Source organism: Melozone crissalis, unplaced genomic scaffold (genome assembly GCF_028551555.1).
Source record: "Melozone crissalis strain CALT ecotype California unplaced genomic scaffold, PUWL_Pcris_2 ptg000016l_1, whole genome shotgun sequence".
Classification (NCBI taxonomy): Eukaryota; Metazoa; Chordata; class Aves; order Passeriformes; family Passerellidae; genus Melozone; species Melozone crissalis.
The window spans coordinates 53,598,547-53,618,999 of record NW_026535794.1 but is presented as its reverse complement, the minus strand read 5'-3'; the positions used below and the strand labels follow the sequence as shown (position 1 = coordinate 53,618,999).

Genomic DNA, 20,453 nt, shown 5'->3' with positions numbered 1-20,453 from the left:
CATGACAGCCAGGGTCATGCAGGTCTTGGGTTTGATGCCTGCTTTACAGCTACTTCTCCTGGAGTCCCTGACATTCTCTGTAACTTGCTAATAATTCACAGTTGGCCACAAGCATCCAATATAGGTCTGATATTCTTAACATCTTTGTGTCCAGGATCTTTTTTTTGCAGGGTATTTAAGTTTATATGTCTAAAAATAACCAGGAGAAGAGCCCAAATGACTCTAATTAGGCTCATCTCAAGATCAGAGCTAGATAGAATCTATTAGTATGCTTTCTCACACACCTGAGTGAGTTTCCCTTCTTTTGTGCATGCTAGCCAAGATTTTAATACAGTACTAGGGTTGCCATGTTATTGCTGTTGTGGCTGTGTGATCAGACCTCCATTTAGAATCTTACCCTCTTTGGCATCTGGGTAGTACAGAGTTTTGTTCCTTCCTGCTCTGTCTCCAGAAAAAGCCTTAGCTCGTACAGCTCCAGTCTCTCAATAAATATTCAAGGTCTTGATTCATCATTTAAAATTTAGGTATAGCCATTTATTTATTTGTAAAACCTACTACATGCTATTTTTTGAAATCTGTTTTATCTCCTTTTTAGGAGCTTGCTATTGTACTGTGTCTGATATTTTATCAGTGCTGTGCATCATGTCTTTCAAAGGCAGAGATCTTTTACTTGTGCTAAAGTAAGAAACAACAATGATCACCATCTATAAGAAACTACAATATATCTAACAAGGAAATACAACATACATATCATGGTAAAACAAAAATAGTAGTAATTTGCACTTGCATCTTTAATACACAGTTTTTCTCTGCTGACTGTTCAGCTGGAATGAATTAAAACAATGCCTCTGAAGTTAGTGCTTGTAATGTAATTTACCCCAGATGAGGATACAATTCAAGTGCTTTATCATGGTTTTACAAGGGCATAGCTAAGTACAGACATTATACTCCCTGCAGTGCCCTGCACATTCTCAAAAACTGCTGTGACTTCCCTCCTCCTCACCCTTTCTGGACTGAACCAGTCTCCTCTCCCCCTTGTCTGAGTCATGCTATGGCTCTTGCATGTCTGCCCACTGCTTGCTACACCCTCGCCTTGCCTGCCAGCTGCTGCCAGGGCATCCCTGTCTCCACTCTGGATGCACCAGATTTGTGGCCAGGGATGGAGAAGGACACTCCTTACAGCTTCCAGGGGCAGCACCAGGGCTCAAGCCACACACACAGCAGTCTCAGGCTTCCTCTATTCCTGCAGGCAGCACCTCTTTCAGGCCCCATCTAGCTCTGGGAATTCAGCAGCCCCCTCCATCTACCTGGGACAGGAACAATCTCCTAAGGGAGATTTTGCAGGATCCTGCAGAAAGGGAACATTTCTGCTTCAGCCAGGCAAGAGTTCTACGAAGTCTGGCCACAGGAGACAGGAATTCAATTCAAGGGGGGCCACGACTTCTAAAACTGAAACTATAATTGAATGGAATTACTGGTTTGCCCTATCTTTGTGGTTTAATTAGGTCTCACACACCTAAAAAGTCTTAAGCATGAGCTGGCCACTCATTCCACACATTTGTTTAACAATTCATTTAGCATAACATGAATTTGTTAGTATGCTACTATAAAAAGGAATAGGTCATAATTTGTCAGTGTCTCTGAATACTAAACCAAACTTTCCAGCCTAGCCTAGCTTTTATCTTAAAAACAAACACTTCAATATTTATTTAGCAATTTGAGATGTTCATCTGCTCACAGTGCTCTCCCATCAAAGTATTACATTCCCTATTCAACAATGCTTTAAAATCAGAAAATGAAGGAGCACTGATTCACTAAAAATCCATTTACCTCTGTGGAAATGCTGATAGAAAAACATCAGCTTTGGCAAAGCACACAAATGGAAGCTGACAGTGAAGATTTGCTTACAAATGTCACCCTTTTGGAGTAGACATTATAGAAATAAAAAATCAGTTGTAGACAGTAAAGACTCGAGTGTGCCAACAAAAAATCCAGCAGGTGTCAGAAGAAAAGATCTTATTCTGAGGTGGAGATCAATTCTAAAATAACAGATATCTATCTTCATCATAAATTTCAAGAATGGAATATGCCATCCAGCAAATTTGCCCATGAATTTGATTTCTGAGTTGAAGTTTTTAGCATTGCTTAATCATTTATAAGGCAATCTTCAGACATGTATCATTTATTCCATCCCTTTAAATCAAACTTCATCAAACCTTTTTTATTCCTTTCCTTCCCTTTAAATCAAACTTCTTGGAACATGTCTCAGGCACTAGTTTTTATTGAAGGCTGTGAACATGGGACATTTAGGGGGGGTGGGTTTAAAGTCAAATCTTTTCTTTCTTTCTTTCTTTCTTTTTTTCTTTCTTTCTTTCTTTCTTTCTTTCTTTCTTTCTTTCTTTCTTTCTTTCTTTCTTTCTTTCTTTCTTTCTTTCTTTCCTTCCTTCCTTCCTTCCTTCCTTCCTTCCTCTCTTTCTTTTCCTTCTGCCTTCTGTTTACAGACATGTAAAAACTTTGTTTTCACTTTCATAAAGTTTATAATTAATTTTGTCTTAGTTTTCAAAATGATAAATCTGTCATCAGGATGAGAGAAGAAGGAATGACTTTGATACAACACCCTCATTCTCCAACTGTGCTTTGACAAAGAGAAACCAAATCTAGTCCAAAGCTTCTCACTCTGGCTTAACTCTCCGGGCTGGTGTTTTGGTCTGGCTGAGATGATGTTCATTTTTTCCCACTGCAGCCCTCACAGTGTTGTGCAGTGGTAGCTGCAAAGAAGTTTTGGCTGCTGCTGAGCAGCGCTGGCACAGCCCTGTCTGCCAACACTCTCCCCATGAGCAGGCTGGAAGTGGGCAAGATCCTGGGAGGGGACGCAAGCAGGCCTGCTGACCCAAACTGGCCAAAGGGATATTCCACACCATGTGATGTCAGATCAGACACAAAGGCTAAGAAAAGGAGGGGCTGAGGGAGCATTCATTAATTACAATGTTTGCCTTCCAGAGCAACCCCTCCATGGGCTGCAGCCCTGCTTCCCAGGAAGTGGATGGACATTGCTTGCTGGTGGGAAGTAGAGAATAAAAATTTTTGTTTTCTCTTTGCTTCTGCACATGCAATCTTTTGCTTTTGCCTGAGTAAACTGCCTCATCTCAACCTACGTGTTGTTTTCCATCTATTTTTCTCTCCCACATCCAGCTGAGAAGAGGGACTGATAGAGCAGTTTGGGGGGCATCTGGCATCCAGCCAAGGTCAATGCACCACAGCTCTTTAGGTCAGCTGGGTCAGAGTCTCTAATGCCAAAACGAGTAGGTCATTATAAATATAAAATACCATTAAAAAAGAGAAACCTCCTATTCTGAGTGAGGATAGACAAAAGTAAATCTGAGAGAGGATATTATTAATTTGGAATCTCGAAACTTCAGGGAACATGCTTGTGTTCCACTGTACTTCATTTAGGAGAGTAGAACATACTCCCCAAGTGAAAAATGCACATATCGACCTAAATTAAAGTTGTTATAGTGCTTAAAGACAGTTTTGCCATTCAACATCTTTACAGCCACAATTTCAGTTGCTGCTACTGTGGTGATGTCAGTAACTTCCACATCTACTACGCCTCTTTTTTGATGCTACAGTTAAAGGTAACAGATAAATCTGACTTTTTTAGAACAAGCGAGAAGATGGCAAGGCTTGCTCAGGGTCTCTGGCAACCAAAACTGAAGGAAAGCTTTATAGCAGCAGGAAAATTTGGTCCAGTTTTCATGCCACTCAGGACATGAGGAAGAAGAATTACAATGAAGCAAGCATAATCTTGGTTTTATTCTTCTGCAATGTATTAGACTGCTCATGGACAGTGAATTTCAGAGCTTCAAGAAGTCTACTGCTCCTTGGATTAACAATTCTCCGAGTGTTATAATTCCCATCTGAAATCAGTGTTCCAGCATCACACAGAGCAAAATGGAAGACCCTAAACTGCACATACTGTATGTAACACACTTTGGAAGTCAGCGTGTGCTGGTGTTGGAATTGTTATTTGCACTACAGGAGGGGGTAGAGATTCCAAATTTCTGTGCTAGATGCTGTATAAGCCCACAATTAGGAGACAGACTTGCTTCACAAAAGAAGAACAATGTCTTGCTTGTATCTATTTGGTTGCTGTGTGGGATAAATGAGCAGCAGCCTTTCAGTCAGTTGAGTCAACTTGCTCAGAATTTGATAGCAGATAATGAGGGAAACTACTCATGTGTCTTCTTCTCCCTTTGACAAGACTGGGCAAAGGCAAAAGACTACTTTTAAGATCACCACACAAATCTTTAAGAAAAAAGATCCAAACAAATGGCACTGCTTCCCATTGATCACTATACTTTGTTATTAAATGCATACACGGGCACTCTTATTGGGGATTTTTATGAAGTCTTAATATCAGCTTCCTGCTAATTGTTTTGTTCTTGTTTCTAATCTAAAAATCTGACAAAGAAGAAAGGGGTTTTCTTTAGCATGATGAATGACAGGACATTCAGATTCCTACTTAATGACAATTAATTTACTGTATACCCATGCAAGTTAAGATAGTTTTAATTAGTTTTTACAAAGTAAAAGGGTAACTTCATACTCTATTTAGATAAAAGCAGCTATTGCCTGACTAAACACATTCTCATCAAATACAGAAGGTGAGCTGAGTGACCTTACTAGGATTCACTCTTATTTTAATTCTCTATTTACTGTTTAAAAATAACCCATTTGCATAATAGTGCAGTTTTTGTCTCTAACTCTGAAAAAATGCCTAATTGAAAAGTTGCTAGTATAATTAATCTCAAATGTGTGATCTTAATTTTTAAAAACAAACACAAAACAAATTAAAGGGTGCATTTCAAATGTATTTTAGTCAGAGCTGGTGAACATAAATATCCTTATTAAAGATGGTGTTTAGGCACCTTTATTAATGGGATGAAATTATGGGCAAAGGTCAAAACATTTCCTGTTAAGTAAGAAGTGGAAACATTCTTGGGATGCAAAATATGGAATTCTATGCAGATCACAACATATACAATCTCTACTAACACATGAAGATCCTTCTACAAATGCCATTATTTGTATGAGTACTGCAAAGTCTTCTGGTTTTCTCAAGTTTTCTGGTGTATATATGGGTATCTACCTTTCTAAAGGCTGAATAAACCCATTAGATCAAATCTGCATCCAAGAATGTGGTTTGGTACTGCTACTTACGTGCATTCAGACACATTCTCTCACAGTAGGAACCAAACTCCTTGAAAATTTAAAATATCCTTGCTCATTGCAAGTGAAGTTTGAGTAGATGACCTTTAAAGTTCCCTTGCAACCCAAACTATTCTAGGATTCCATGATCCTTTTCAAGGAAGATGTGCCCATTCATGCAAGCTGGGGATTTGTCCTTGCAGCTGGAATGCAGCAGCAAATTTACATCACCTGAAGCACGTGTAACAGCATTTCCATTCTGCAAGCTATTATCAACAGGCATTCAGTGTTTAGCAGTGTGCCTCATCTTTCCCTATCTCTCTCAGAATCCAAATCAGAAAGTATCGTATTCTTAAGCTTTCAAGTACCAAGTCTGCACATTAATTTCTGGTTTAAGTCCAGAATACTTTTGTGAGTTTGTGTTTCTGCAGCGTGCTCAAGGTATGTTACTGTGAATTCTTTATGCATGTTACTGGTACCGTGAGACTGATAATAGAAAATTAATTTTAAAAATCCTTCATTAGCAAGGAAACAGAATGAAAAAAATATTTCCTGCATAGTTTCACAACTATCTGTCTTGCCTAACTCTTATAAAAATTATTGGTCAGTCAATACTTCACACTCCAAAGCATGTGTTCTGCAGGGCTAGCTATATATATTCCTATATTCCTGTGCCTTCCAGAGGGAAACCTGCCAACACCCACGCTCCTTGAGATCACCAACCATGGTGTGCAGCCAACAGCAGGAAGAAGAAATCACATGCAAACAAAAAGTTTAAAATTCTACAGGAAAATAAGGTTGCCTAACATTATTGTATTGGTCTGTACTACCAAGCAAATGTCAACACCACCACCTTTTCTTGCCACCATTTTTTATTGCCCTCATCAGAAGGACAGAGTACATCCTGAAAAGCATGTAAGCATCTATGACTTGAGGGGAATGCTCTGCATAATCCCTTTTGGTTGATCAAAAGAAGCAGAAGCAAGCAGTTTGCAATGGGGTCCTCTCTTTTCCTCCTTCAACAGAGAAACAGAGACAGATTAGAGGACTGAAAAATACTGAGTGGATAAAGAAGGCTCTTAATATTATGGAAATGTTATGGAAAACTAAGTTGAGATCCTTAAGAATTCAGCAAACTGCTTCACTTTACAAGTGGTCACTGGTCTATTGGTCTGTGATACATAACTTTTAAGTGCAGCTGGCACTCTCTGAAAGGTGCAGGGCACGCTCTCCTAACAGAAAAACAGATGTAAACCTTCTGTTAACAGAGAGCTCATCAGGGAAATACTCAGCCCAACTATGAAAGTGACTTACTGATTGCAAATAGAAAAGGACATTTTCAAAAGCACTCAAGCCCTGCTAGAAATAAAATTTATAACCTGTTTTCAGGAGCAGTCCTGCTCCTCTCCCTACTTTCTTCCAAAGTTTACTTTTAGGCTTGACATAACCCTTGTGCCTTTGGCAATCAATTCTCTGGCGCTCCAGCCACATGAGGAGGCTTGTGTCGACTCCCACTTCTCTATAAGCACGGAGGCCTTTTGGGTCAGGCTATGAACAGCCCACGTGGCTCCCTTTGCAGGACCGTCTATATGTCTAGAAAATACCACTCACTGTCCATGGCATGCAGATATTCCATATGCAGAGCCCCGGCTCCCGCGGTGGCAGCTGAAGGAATGATGTCTGCGTACGGGCTGCGCTGGCCTGCCAACAGAGCCATCTGATGATAATATTCAGCTGGGCTGACGCCAGCGTGCGGAGCTAAAAAAAACAACATAAAAGTACCGTTAATGACGTAAGATAAACAAGAAGGAAAGTCTTATCACATTGCCGGTTTCTCTGGCCATTAAAACAGCTTGTTTATTTTTTAATGTAATGCAATGTCTGCACTATGACACCACTGGTCAATATATTTCAAGCAATGGTACTGTAAAGACACCATTCAAAAAAACAGCAAGGCCTGAAATATTAATGAGCTTGGTGATCTCATATTTTTGTATTTATTATTAAGTGATCAAAAAGTGACAGGCTGACAGCAATGGAAACTAGTGTGATTTATTTAGTGACATAAAAAAGCAGGAAAACCTTCCTAGCATTTTATTCACATTTACCTCATCCCTGGCTCAAAGGAATCTGTCTCTAAGGTAACAGGGCGGCTGAACTTCCATAAGCATTCAGGCATCTGGAGTCTCTGCTGAGGGGACTAGAAGATTCTCCCTCACCATGTCCCTCTGTATCTACGTTTAGGAGCAAACAGGGATAAAGCATGATTCCAGGACAAATAATAGCTGTCCATGAACAACACAGGGTCAGTTTTTTAGGAGGACAGACTGAAGTCAATAAATGTGACCATCCCATCCTTCAAAGTTCATGTATAAATATACTTGACACACAAGCCTATCTGCAGGGTGAAAACCACAGACTGATTAGACTCTACATCCCATCAGCGAGGTTATTGTGATGCAGTCCTCTGATAATGACTTGTATTAGCTGTTCTCTCATTTAAAAATAACATGAAAGTTTCCTGTTCCCCTCCAATTTTCAAGCAGGTTGTCAACTAATGGGAAACCCTGGACAAATACAAAAATTTGACATCACTTTAAGATCATCTCCTCTCAGCAGGCTTCAGGTGCTACTGAAGGTAGAGGGTCATTTCATGAGCCTGTGTAAGATGTACTCATAAAATAAGCTGGACTACCTCTCCTTGACCCTGACCCTGACCTGCCATGAAACTTGAGGTTAACCAGAGTCCTCTCTGGTGTCTCCCTGTCCCACTTGCAAAACAGTTTACAGTCTGGTCACCACAAGATGGTATGCAAGCTTGCCTAAAACACTTAGGGTTCCTTAGGTTAATGGGCTGCATCCCAAGCTGGTAGACCAGATTATTTTTATACTCTTTCATATCATTCAATGGGATTTTTCTTTCATCTCAGCAGCTGAATCTTGAATGAAAACAAAATGTTGGGCTGAAATTCTCTGAATATTGTTACCTACACAAAGCCAAAGATAATTTATATTTTCATTAGAAAAGTCAGATCCTAAAGGCAAACCTTATAAACAAAGAATCAAGATTTACACTTTTAATGTTCTTCTGCACATAAACAAGGCATTGAAATTTGGAGAAAAGTTAATTCAGCAACAGATTGCTGAAGTGTATAGTCTGCCTTTATTACTATCAAATAAAATGAAAAAATGCGCTTTTGATGTTAAAATATTAAATATAACATATAAGAAAGGGTGATGAAAAATAGATGTATGTCAAACATACATCTAGGCATGGCATAAAAATGAGCTGAAATAGAATAAAAGTTGTTGGTTTTTTTTCCACATTACAAAAGTTGTTGGTATTTTTTCCAAGTTAGGAATTGATTTCACAATTAATTACAATCTTTCCACTTACTGTGAAATGGTAAAGAAATTATTCAGACCAAATTTTAAGAGATGTATAACTCACACTGAATCACTGATTTTAAAGTTTTACAGTAGTAGGCAACCATGGTATATTTCCAGACAGACTGAAAATACTTCCTGAGCTTTCTGACATAAGTGTCTGGGTTAACTAACAGTAACATTGGCTGCAAACTTTAAAATTAACTGCAGCAAAAAACGTAGTGAACACATAATTACTAAATGTTCCATATGCCAAGAAATGTTCTGGTGCTCTTAAAAGATTATTCTTTACTACCTCCCTCAAACATGAAAAATTAGCCTAGTGAATGATGCATTGCATCAAGGGCAAACGAAGGGTAAATGGGAAGACGTGCAGCCCTGAACTTTTTCCTGTTTATTCCTGGGTAGCTTCAGCTTTGTTCCCGTTTTTCTATAAGTGGGGGCATTTGCTCCCGCACAGTAGGCACAGCTGAGCTCCAATTGAGCACTTTCCTCTACACAGACCAACTCCATCCTTACCCCTGCTCCAAATCCTCTGAGAAGTCCTCAGCTACCCCTGACCCACCAAATCTGCTGGCTAAGGACAAGTGACAAGAGTTATGTTCCAGATTGTTCTGGCTCCTGGCCATCCTCAGATCTGTGAGCTGACAGACTGAGCCCAATAGTACATTTGATCTAATTATCTAACTGTCCTAATGCAATTAGGCAGCAACAGAAATCTCACTATGGCTTTCAGAAGAGCAATAATAACTTCCAAGGTGTCATAGTTCAAATGTTACATCCCTTAAGCCATGGCATCCTTTATGTTATTACTACATTATGTGCATGTACCCCTTTAAACCACAGGAGTGTTTCATTTGCATTCTAGAAGTGCTCAAGCCATGATTTAGATTCTCTGATCCCAGGAACTCACATCTGAAAAAAGGCATTTTATTGTATACCTGATTGATCATACAACAGACTATGGATTCCAGGGAACAAACCTGCAGCTTTTCAACAGCATGCTGTTTGATTGAGATATCTTCAATGCCTCAATCAAGTTATTGTATTTTCATTGGATGCTGCCAACACCAGGGCTGTGGCAACTGATCAAAGATGAGCTGTGAGCCTACAGGAAGTTTAGTAACATGTATTTGTTTAAAACCTGAAGAGAGATGCTTAAGCTAGTCAATTTAGCATGTACTTATGGCAGATTAAGGCAGTGTATACAGTCAGCAATCAAAACTCAGGGGATGAGCATTAAGAGAGAGTGTACTCAGCTGTACTGTCCACACCTGAGTGTCTCTGAAAGGCTGGGAATCCAAGCTACATAGGCAGGTGGGAGAAATCTGTCTTTCTGAGGTGGAGTTGAGGCAGGGTTTTTCACAGACCTGAACTGACACCAAACACCTGCACTGTAGACAGATGAACCTTAGCACCATCATAATTATGACAGAGCTCCAGACTCAGCTGCTAACATGCCAAGTGTCCATTTGCTGGGGAACTGAATAGTTCCTTGGGGCTTCACTACCTACAACTCACTGGACTACAATGGCAGAACAACCAGAAAGATTACACATTTCTATACTGTGCGCATCTACATTTAGGTGCCAGAATCTGAAACCAAATTTGACCCTGTGACATTTCTGGGTGTTTCTGGAGCATCAGTTGGGTGCTGGGTGAGAGAAAACCATGTGCCTTCATTTTTGCAAGTGAATCCAGTGTGGTACACCTGAGACCAAGACCGTATACAGCTTAATGTCATAGGTGGTGATAGGTCATTCACACCTTCCTTTATGTGCCACTAGAACATAGCTTAAGCATAGATGAAATTCTGCAGGAATGGGACCTGAAGAGTATTGAAAATAGCAAGGTATTCTGCACATTAGCTCCTGTGAAAAAGCCCAGATGCACACTACAAGAGTTTTCCCAAAATGTGCCATTATTTTATAGCTCTGTCATTTTTGTCCTGTATCTAAAGCTCCAAAGCTCCTCAAGTTAAAACTTGCCTTTCTGACAATTCAATTTTTTTTCTTAAAAGTGTTTTTTTTTAAATACTTCTGCTAAAACAAAAAGGGTAGAATCAGGAAGAATTCATGCAACATCCAAAGTGCTGCTAAGAAAGCCCTATGTGCATGCCATATACCTTGACTGACAATAGGTCATTAAAACCTATTCTCATAAGAATATGTGCCCATAACTAATGGATTAACTGTAAAGGTATATATTCTTATAAACGAGGATTAATTAGTTATCCGTTTGGATAGGGTGCACTGCTCATTTTTCAAATTCAGCTAAAGGCAGTTTAACTCTGGTAAGTTTCTGAATTCACTGGGAAGATCTTTCCCATAGTTAAAGTACCAGTTTAATTACCTTTCTCTACATTGTTGATTCTGAGTATGTTATATTTTAGTTCTCTTCAGTAAATGCTACAATTTTGAAATGTCAAACTGCTTATGCTTACCCACTATTGAAAAACCTACCATAACAAGACAGCTTTTTTTTGCAACTCTGTTGATGGCTCACTTTGGCAAAATTCCCACTCAAATGAATAGGACATGCTAGAATAATGACAAGAATGATCACAAGAGTTCACTTGCCTGAAAAGTAAAAGCCGTGGTTATACCAAGATCTAAAGCACTGAATTTCAAGAATACTGTCCACCATTTAGATTAAAAGGGACAATCTTGATCATCAGCCACTTCTACATAAGCATCATTTCATTTGTCCATATTGTTGCCTAGGATAAACTGAAGTAATTCTACAAAACTTTAACAGAACTATTGACTAAATGTAACTAGTCAGCGCATGCTTTATTTGATCGAAAAACACTATTTTAATTAACAAGCCTTTTGTGCCTGAAGAATTCCATGGTTATACACTGGCATGTACTCATAAAGAATCTGATTCAATTCAGTGCAGGTACAATGGATTTTTGGGAGATCAGAATTACACCCCATATCAGCCCCACAAACAAAAGATATCACAAGACATACACCACCGTTCCAGCATAAATTTTGAATGAGGCAGCTTTTTTTTTTTCTTCTCCCTGAAGTTTCAACATTTGTGAGATGTACAAATGAGCCATCATCGGCTGATGAAGTATTGAAACATTTATGACATAATGAATATGTCTGACAAACCTGGTGAAGCTGCTTTGAACAAGGGGGAAAAATGTTGACAAGATTAATATAACTTAAGTTGCTACAATGACAGAAAACAGGAAGCCTGTCTGAACCCACCGTCTGTTGGGCTGAGTCCGCGGGCTGCCGAGATCATGGAGAGGGATGGGCTGCTGTGCAGGGACCTGATGTAGTCCATGTAGGGGTTAATGTATGGGTGAGGGGTGCTGAAGGGAGACTCTGATGTTGCAGCAGGATTTCGGTGCGGGGAAATTCTAAGGAATGGAAGCTCTGAGTATGTTGGGCTACTAGATAAGGCAGAAGGCCTGGAAGAAACAAAAGGAAGAAAAACAAAACCAGCCAGGTTATCTATACAATAAAGAAAAATACTATAAAGGTAAAACACTTGTTTCTTGAAGAATAACAACTGGGTTGCACATGTACTGAAGTCAACTGCCTGGAAAGAAAAAGGTTGGGAAATTAATTCTTCTCTGTTCCCATTATTAGCAACATTTCTCTGACCAGTTTTAACATGACTTTGTATTTGGCTTAATCTTTACACACCTCAATACCTTTCCCCAAGGAGTTAAGGAGAAAATCGCTTCAATTAGTGCAAAATATGCACACTGTATTACACAGTAATTCTTACTGCAATATGAAATACATACTGAGATTCAGAATCATTTACATCTTCAAAACCAGGTGCCTATTGAAAAAGGAGCTTTGAAAGCCACACCTGCAACCATGCCCTTCATTTGACAGTTTACTCTTTCTTAAAGTGCAAGATGGCATGTTTATACAGAAATCACTTCAGGAGTCCCAAACTTTGCAAGCTATTAAAACAGATGGGTTCTTTGGAGCATTTTAATTTTGTTGTTGCTGTCCCTTCCCATGAAAAATGCACAGAACTTGGCGGCGGAGTAAGAAAGATTGCTGCATATGTGTGTTTTTAGTGTGGCCCCAGTGACCAATGTTTTTTATCAAGACCCCATTAATTAACTGCATCATTTTTGTGAAGGGAAAGCTTAGTGCCCTCTCATGCTATGTGCGATGAACCAAGGCTTAAAGCTGACAGAAGACAAATAACCTGCCATAACCTCCCCATCATCCCACCCTGTCGATAGGACAGTGTCTGGGCTCTGCTTGGTGACTTTTCTCTCACAGCATCCCATCTCCAAAGGCACTGGAAAAAGTTCAAATTTCATCACAAGGGGCGGGAGTGCCTGCCCTTGCCAACCTGCTCTTTGGCAAAAGACAATGATTAAGCCTGTCATGCATTTGCTGAAGTCCAACTGGCTGACCCGAACTAAATGCCTTTTTGTCCCTGTTTTTCCAATTAATTTAGCATATATACAGCACAGACACAGGCAGCAGCTGTGAGAGCAGTGAGGGCAGCCTGTTCCTTTGATCCTGTTGGCTTACAAAGAGTAATCAAACAAGAAATGTATTTTTTTCCCTTTAACATACACATATCATGATCAATGGAAGTAGTTGTCATCACCTAAAAGGCCAACAGAACATAATCTTACATAGGAGCCAATTCTGCCCTGCCATCAGCTTGGAAACGCAAGCATATGAGTGGGACAGTGATCAAAGTCATGAATTCCTAACATGACGCCAGCTTCCCTGCCACTAAATCCATGAGGGCTTGTAAAATCTCAGGAATGAAGATTTCTCCTGATGTGTTTGTTTTTCTCCCTCTTTTCCCTTTCCTATCTGACCTTTTTTGTGTTTCTTGCCCTTCAATAGCTTTCTGCAAGGTAAGCCTGTTCAGCCTTCCTGTATGAAAATACCTCCTAGCTCCAAAGTTTGTTAGGGAGCTGCATTTTGTGCTAGCAGCAGGTACCAACAGGGCAGTCTGGCACCTGAGCAAATGACCCACATAAAGTTAAACCACTCGCTATCATGCTTTCAGCATATTTGAAATGCACTGAGAACCGGAAACCAGAAGCTACTTTCCACCACTGTGCAAACCAGACATCTCCTTTCCTCAGAGAACTTTTTGTCTGCATGGTTCTAAAGTAAAACTTTGTTTCACAGTGGAAGTGCATCTTTTACCTTGGTACTATGAAAACACACCAGATGTGAAATATTCGTTGTCTCCTGATTCCCTGTGACGCCAAGATTGGTTGGCAAGAGCTTTAAAAATCATGGTGATGTAGGAAGCAAAAGTACTACACAGCTGGGTATCAGATTACAGAGTGAATTTCCTATCCTGGCAGTGAGGAAAATACAGTAGTACAGCAAATTTAATACAAGAGTAACAAAGAAACTAAGTCTGGATGTCATTTTACGAGAGATTCTTTTTAAATGTGATCCCAACTCATATTTAGAAACACGAAGTGCATGCAGACAGGCTGGGACCCTGGCCTTATCTGGTGCATATTGAACAGAAAACTCTTTAAATGCTTATGCAAGAAGGCTGAAAGTCTGTATCGGCCTCAGTGATTCACTCTCCAGCTGGCCAACAGCCAGATGCTGCCGCAGGAGCAAGATTAAGAGCCAGGCTGTCAGCTTCTGCCTCCAGATCCTGCAAGAGCCATTCAAGGACACCAGGACTCAGCTGCTCTTCTCCTCCTCAGCCCTGCCTCTTTCTCTCTCTCCTCTTCTGAGCTCCTCCGTTTTCCTAGGATGCTAGGGAAAGGACACTGACCTGGGTAACATCAATCAACAGCAGGCATATAAACAGGCAGAAATAAGGAGTCATCAGATTCCATAAAGAATTCCCAGGTCTGGACTCTGATGTTACCTAATTTCTCTCAAGCATCTGATTTTAACATGCTGCTAACTTCTGTGCTCACTTTCAGTCTGGGCTTCTCTGCCTCCTCTGTGTTCCCAGACTCCCCTTTCCCTACAGACCCATTTTCCCTCATGCCTTCTTCATCTGCTCTCAGGCCTACAATTTGAGTCATCCTGATTTATTGTAATAAACATCACATATCCTTCCTTTCCTTCTGTGATTAAATTTCACTGTGAACATCTTCCACAAGTATTAACTCCATCCTTCAAACTAAAATGCAGCTTTTAGAAAGGGTGCTGCCAAACACCCTTACTGCTGCTTTGCAACCTCATTGTTGGAATAACCTCCGTCCTGTAAACAGCAAAAAGTACAGCCCATACAGCCCAGGAGTGGCTCTGCAGATTCTCATTCAGTGACAAACAAATCAAATCTCCGGATGTGCGTGGCAGTCCATCCCCACGATTTTTGTTTCACATGTAGAGAATAATAGAACGGTTTGGATTGGAAGGTACCTTTACAGGTCATCTAGTCCATGCAGTCATGAGCAGGGAAAGAAGCTGGGACTCTCCTTCAAACTCAGGACCCTTCAGCCCAGCATCCTGCAACCTAGCCATGCATCCTGTTGAATGGTGTTCTATCTTGGGTCTGAGGCTACTTCATGGGATGCAATGAGGCCTCAGCATGAGAAGAGGCAAGGAGATTTTCAGTGATACTGCTTGGCAATTTATGCCTCACCTGTAAACCATGGGAAGGCAGAACTTGCCCTGCATCTTCTCCAGTGCAGGGGTTCCTCTGTTATATAACATATTCAGACCACTTAAGGGAGGGAGCAAAGCAGATGTATGCTCTTTTCTGAATCAGGATCTCTGTGTCTACTTCTAGAGACCCTGCAAACTCAATTCAAATTTCATACAAAGCTGATCACACTTTCAAGACATAGTTGAAGGTCCCCAGGTGTGCAAGTAAAAAAGATCCTGTGGCTGTGTTTCACCACTAATTTTTATCCTGGTACATTAGGATGATTTTATTATTTTCTCAGTAACCTTGATTATATCTACAACCCTGAGGTAAATGAGAAGGAACAGAGAACAGGGCTAGCTGTGAAGGCATCTCCCCCTTCCTGTCTAGAAGGTCTTCCTGTTCACTGCTAAGGTGCTGAAATATCATGAGTGCCACACAGCTTCCATATGTAACACAGGACTTCCCACTCCCCACCCACACCCAGTTTCTTCCTGTCCCAGCTCCGATGCTCTGGGGAATCTCAGCCGCTCAGCTCATGAATGGCACACACGTGCCGAGGCAGGGAGATCAGTGTAAGGACAAACAGGTGTATTTTTGCCTATTAGTCATGACACTTCCTTGATGAATTGTTGCAGAGGTGTCTGCACACTCTTAAAAACTTACATACCAGTTCAGCAGCTGTGAACTGCATCGGCTGTAGGGCAAATCACAGTGTGTATGAAGCTGCTTTTTTTAAAAAATGGGGATTTTTTCTGACCACTGCTGAACCACAGGTGAGCTATCTGTAGGATTTCAATTATTACTCATGAAAACTGTCATTTTGTTTTGTTGCTTACAGCTTCAATAGATGAACTTTGTACAAGAAGACTGACTAGCAGTAGGTTTTGATTTTAACCACCACAAAAACTGAATCAAATGCAATTCCCTTTTCAGCCCATACAGCCCTTTTTTAACTGGTGAAGGAAGATCATGGGAATCTGAGAGTTGATGAGGCAAGCATGAGCAAGTTATACATATTTCAAAATGATCTGCATGCACAGATCATTACCTAGTATTATCTTGAAAAGATCACACATTCCTTCCACCAGCAAAAAAATCTGAGATACGGGGACTCCTATTACATACTTCAGTCTGTTTTCCGTACTTAAACATTTGTCAATTTTACAAAGAGGAAGACTGGATTGCCCAAATTCAAATCCTATCCCTTTCTTTGGTACTAATGGAACAGCTAACTTGAGGTGAAGTGTTGCTGCCTGGCTATGACTAGAGGTGAAAGTTCCTGGGTAGCTAAGCCAGCACAGAGCTTGCTGACTGTGGGTCCTTTCAACCACCCTCTCAATGCTCAACTAATGGGATTAGAGGATCATCCCAAAGTCCATGAAACTATCTTATGTGGATTCATGCATGTAACTGAGATAGGAATTGAGGAGGGGGGATGGAAAGAAAAGAGACCCAGTTCAGAGTGCTGGGGGGTAGCAAAGTCCAGCTGCTCCCTAAGAAAAGGCAAGCCAGGAGCCACCCATGGGCAATGCACTCCATGCCACCAGAGCTGAGTGACCAGAGTCAATCAAGAGCCTGAGACAAGGCAAAGTGACAAACCAGGTCTGGGTTGGGTCAGTCAGGAGCACGAGACAGGGACAAGGACAGGTCAGGAGACAAGCTACACCATGGTTCTGAGGGCTCTATCCAGAACAGCTCCCTGCAGTGCAGACCCTGAGCTCAGCCAGGAGCAGGACCACAAACTGGCACTACTCACAACACAGGTCAGGCAGCTCAGCTAAAAAGGAATTCCTGGATGCAAGAGGTGCTGGCAGAGGTCTCCAGTGAGGCCACTCAGGACAATTACTGCCAATTAGTGGCCTCAGGGTACTTATTTGCTTTGCAGTGCTTGAACTGCTTTAATACATGCCAAAATATCTATACAGTGAAAATTGTCCCTGTTCTTCTATCTCTTGCAAGTTTGAAAACTACAGTCCATAGTACAACCCCCCACTTGTCACAGGCATTCTTCAATAGCAATGTTTTCTGGAAGCACATGTAAAGCCACTCAGAACAGCCAAAAAGGTCTGTGCCACAGGAAAAGCTGGACTACGATTTTTGAGGTTGGTTTGGTGTTAGAGATCTGCCATAAATGGTTTCCAAACAACTTTAAGCTGTGCTTGGACATAAACCTCTTCTAAGCACAACCTATCTAAAAAAAAAAAAAAAAGAAGGTGATTTAAGCTCTTTCGGATTTTAAAGGAAACTATAACTCCAGGACTGGAAATCTTAATGCCAAGTTTTGTCCTGATAAAATTTTAAATGTCTCTTTTATGAATCTGTTGAAAAATACATTTATATTGAAAACAGCAAGTGATCCTTAACTATAACATTGTAAATATGACACTGAGCTGAGGTTACGGATGGAACAATAATCTATCTCACAGAACAAAGCTTGTCAACGAAGTGGGATGAAATATTGTAACATAACCTAATTTATTATTGCCTTTTCATCCATCTTGTTATATTATGAATGTGTCAAAGTTCAAACCTCGATATTTAATCATTTAACAGTACGTTATTCAATGTTGGAGCAAGCACTGATGGCATAACTCTCATACCAATGATATCCACACTGTTTCTCTGATACCTGTTCAATTCAGTCCTGCCTGGAGAATAGAAAAATATTAACTCATTAAACTGCCTATGATACTTTTCTTTTATCTTTTCCTGGTTTTTTTTTCCTGCAATAATCATCTGATGTCTGCCCACAAAACAGTAACACTTATTTCTAGCAGAACCTGGAAGATGAACAAACAAGGACTTTCTTGGTATGTGGTGACTCCTATTCTAAAGCATGTGGCTCAATTCCTTAGGTAATATCTCCCATGTTAAATTCCTATTGTTTACTTAATACCATAGTTGCTTGTACAGACTGACCCTTCAGCACCAGCAGCCAACAACTGGCTAATAAAAGGTTTTTGTGTTAATGAAGTTGAACTCTGAGATTTCAATGTAAGGAGATTGAGGCCAGCACTGAGCATTTTTCAAATGCAACCCACAGTTCTTTTTTCACTTCTCATTGAATTGGTAAACAATCAAACTTATAGATACATACTATGGGAAATCAATAATATATTTTTTAAGACTTAATTTTTTTTTTAAGAAATTCCAGCTTCAAACAGGCACTCCATTCCCCTAGAATCACTCACTGCTTCAAAGCTGCTATATCACATTCTTGGACTTAAGAAAACTAAGCAAGTAATTATAAACATTTTAAGAATTATTTGAATATATGGAAATGTCAGAGCACATTTCATATAAAACAGCTCAAGTGCTGCAAAAGACTAAGCACTGTTAGCTATATTTTCTGAATGGTGGAAATGAACAAAAAGGAGAACATGAGCATGTTTTTTAAGTCCTAAAACAAAAAACACTCTTGATTTCCTGTATAATTTTCCATGTTTCAACACCTAGTGAATATTTACTCACTTTTCCTCCAAAATTCACAGTGGAACTGTAGACAGTATAGGGAAGTAGGTCACAGAATCTGATTTGGTAGCAAACTTTCATTCAGTAGATACATGTACAAATAAATCATGAGTGGGTTCATGCCTACATAGTTCACATAGAGGCTAGATCAGGTTTAAGGTAGACAGGCTCTGGTTTTGTTTCCATTATTTATCTGTTGTCCACCTTGTACAAGTTTGTTGTCTTCCTGATCCACTCTTTCCCCATCTTTAAAACTGTAGTAAAGCACTTGGAAAATGTTCAGTATCAGTTCAGTGGGAAGGTCACATCAAGAGATCCCATGTTACAAATATTTCCTCACTGAGGCAAGGACAATGCCTTCCAAAATATGTGCAGTTCTGGTATGTAAATTCCTAAAATACACAAATATCCTCACATGGGGTTAGAATTAAAAGTTTCTCCCACAAAAAGTTAAAAGGCATCATTGCAGAAAAAAAAAAAAAAGGGACACAAATGACTGTACAAGAGAGGTTCATGGTTCAGGAAATCTGCACGACAATTAGGCATTGACCGACAGCAGAAGAATATTACTCTGGTTCCCCTTTCCTTCTTTGGGAAGTGTTAACATTATGTAGTTACAGTTAAAAATTGACTACATTAATCAAGCACTAAATCCTTAGTCAGTGACTGTATTCCTATTTTTCAACTGATGGACTGCCTGAACATAGACTCAGGTTTTTTACATATACTGCTACTTACAAGACTTCATAAATAACCCAACTATCAGTTTGTGGATTTCCTCAAGAATAGCTGATGCCATGAAAAGCAATGAATATTCATTCTGTTATTTAACAGAATGCTGTTTACATAAGGTCAGCAGTAACACTGGTGACCTTCAGTCCACAGTAACACCTGTAGTGACTACAGCAAGCAACTGCTGCTTCAGATGATACAGTCTTGACTTGGGAGAATTGACATGCATTACTTAAATGTGTATGCTGACACAGTTTTGACTGTTTAATTTCCTTCATCATGAAAAATGAAAATAAAACTATCTACTGGGCTCCTAGTACTTCTCAAGTCCAGTCTTCTTGTTCTCTTCCTCACACGCACCTGCCTCTCCTTTTCCTCTTCCATCCACCCACCACTGTCGCTGCCTCCTGTTGTCACTGCTCTGGGAACTGTCTGCTGCACTGCTCTGAAACACTGTCCACTTGGCCTCTGCAGTACAGAGCATCCCAGCTTTCCTCTCCTTTCTCCAAATCCTTCTCAGGATGCTGCAAGAAATCAGTGACTGGGAGAGGACTTTATGCATTTACCTGGAAATTCTTTGCTTGTACAAAGGAAGCAAACATAGAGAAAAGTAACCAACAATAACTACTCCCTGCAAATGCCACTTGCCCATTCTAAGCTTCTACCAGAGGTTTTCTGGCAAATTTTGTGGCAGCTGTGTAAGCCTCGAGTACCCAGCTTGGTGCCCCTCCCAGGCAGAACATTTCTGCCTCTGGCCACTTCATTGCCCAGTTTCAGGAAGCCAGAGCAAAGCTGTGAGACTGTAAATGGGGCAAAGGCACACCACCCTGCTGAGGGAGAAGGGATAATCCCCAGGGTGAAGAAACAGCTGGGGCTGGTAAACCCTGAGAGCTGACTCACCAGAGTTCCTTTGCCAAAGACTGCTAGCTCTTCCTGGCAGAGCTCCTTATATTTGCACAACACTCAGCAGAGCTCCCATCCTGCACAGAGCTGTTGGACACTGCAGTAATGTAAACAGTAAATAAAAGTAATGCTAACATGTGATTTCTATCTCTTGCTTCTCTTGCTTATCC

General features: G+C 40.4%; 1 protein-coding gene across 1 annotated transcript in view; it reads right to left on the bottom strand.

Moving 5' to 3' along the window:
- Positions 1-20,453, bottom strand: part of GLI3 (GLI family zinc finger 3) — a 203,816-nt gene that overhangs the window by 57,509 nt on the left and 125,854 nt on the right. Inside the window, exons 5-6 of the mRNA XM_054273943.1 lie at positions 11,817-12,022; positions 6,820-6,966 (exon numbers count right to left, since the gene is read on the bottom strand). Of these exons, the coding sequence (XP_054129918.1) occupies positions 6,820-6,966; positions 11,817-12,022 (353 nt within the window). The remainder of the gene's footprint in view (positions 1-6,819; positions 6,967-11,816; positions 12,023-20,453) is intronic.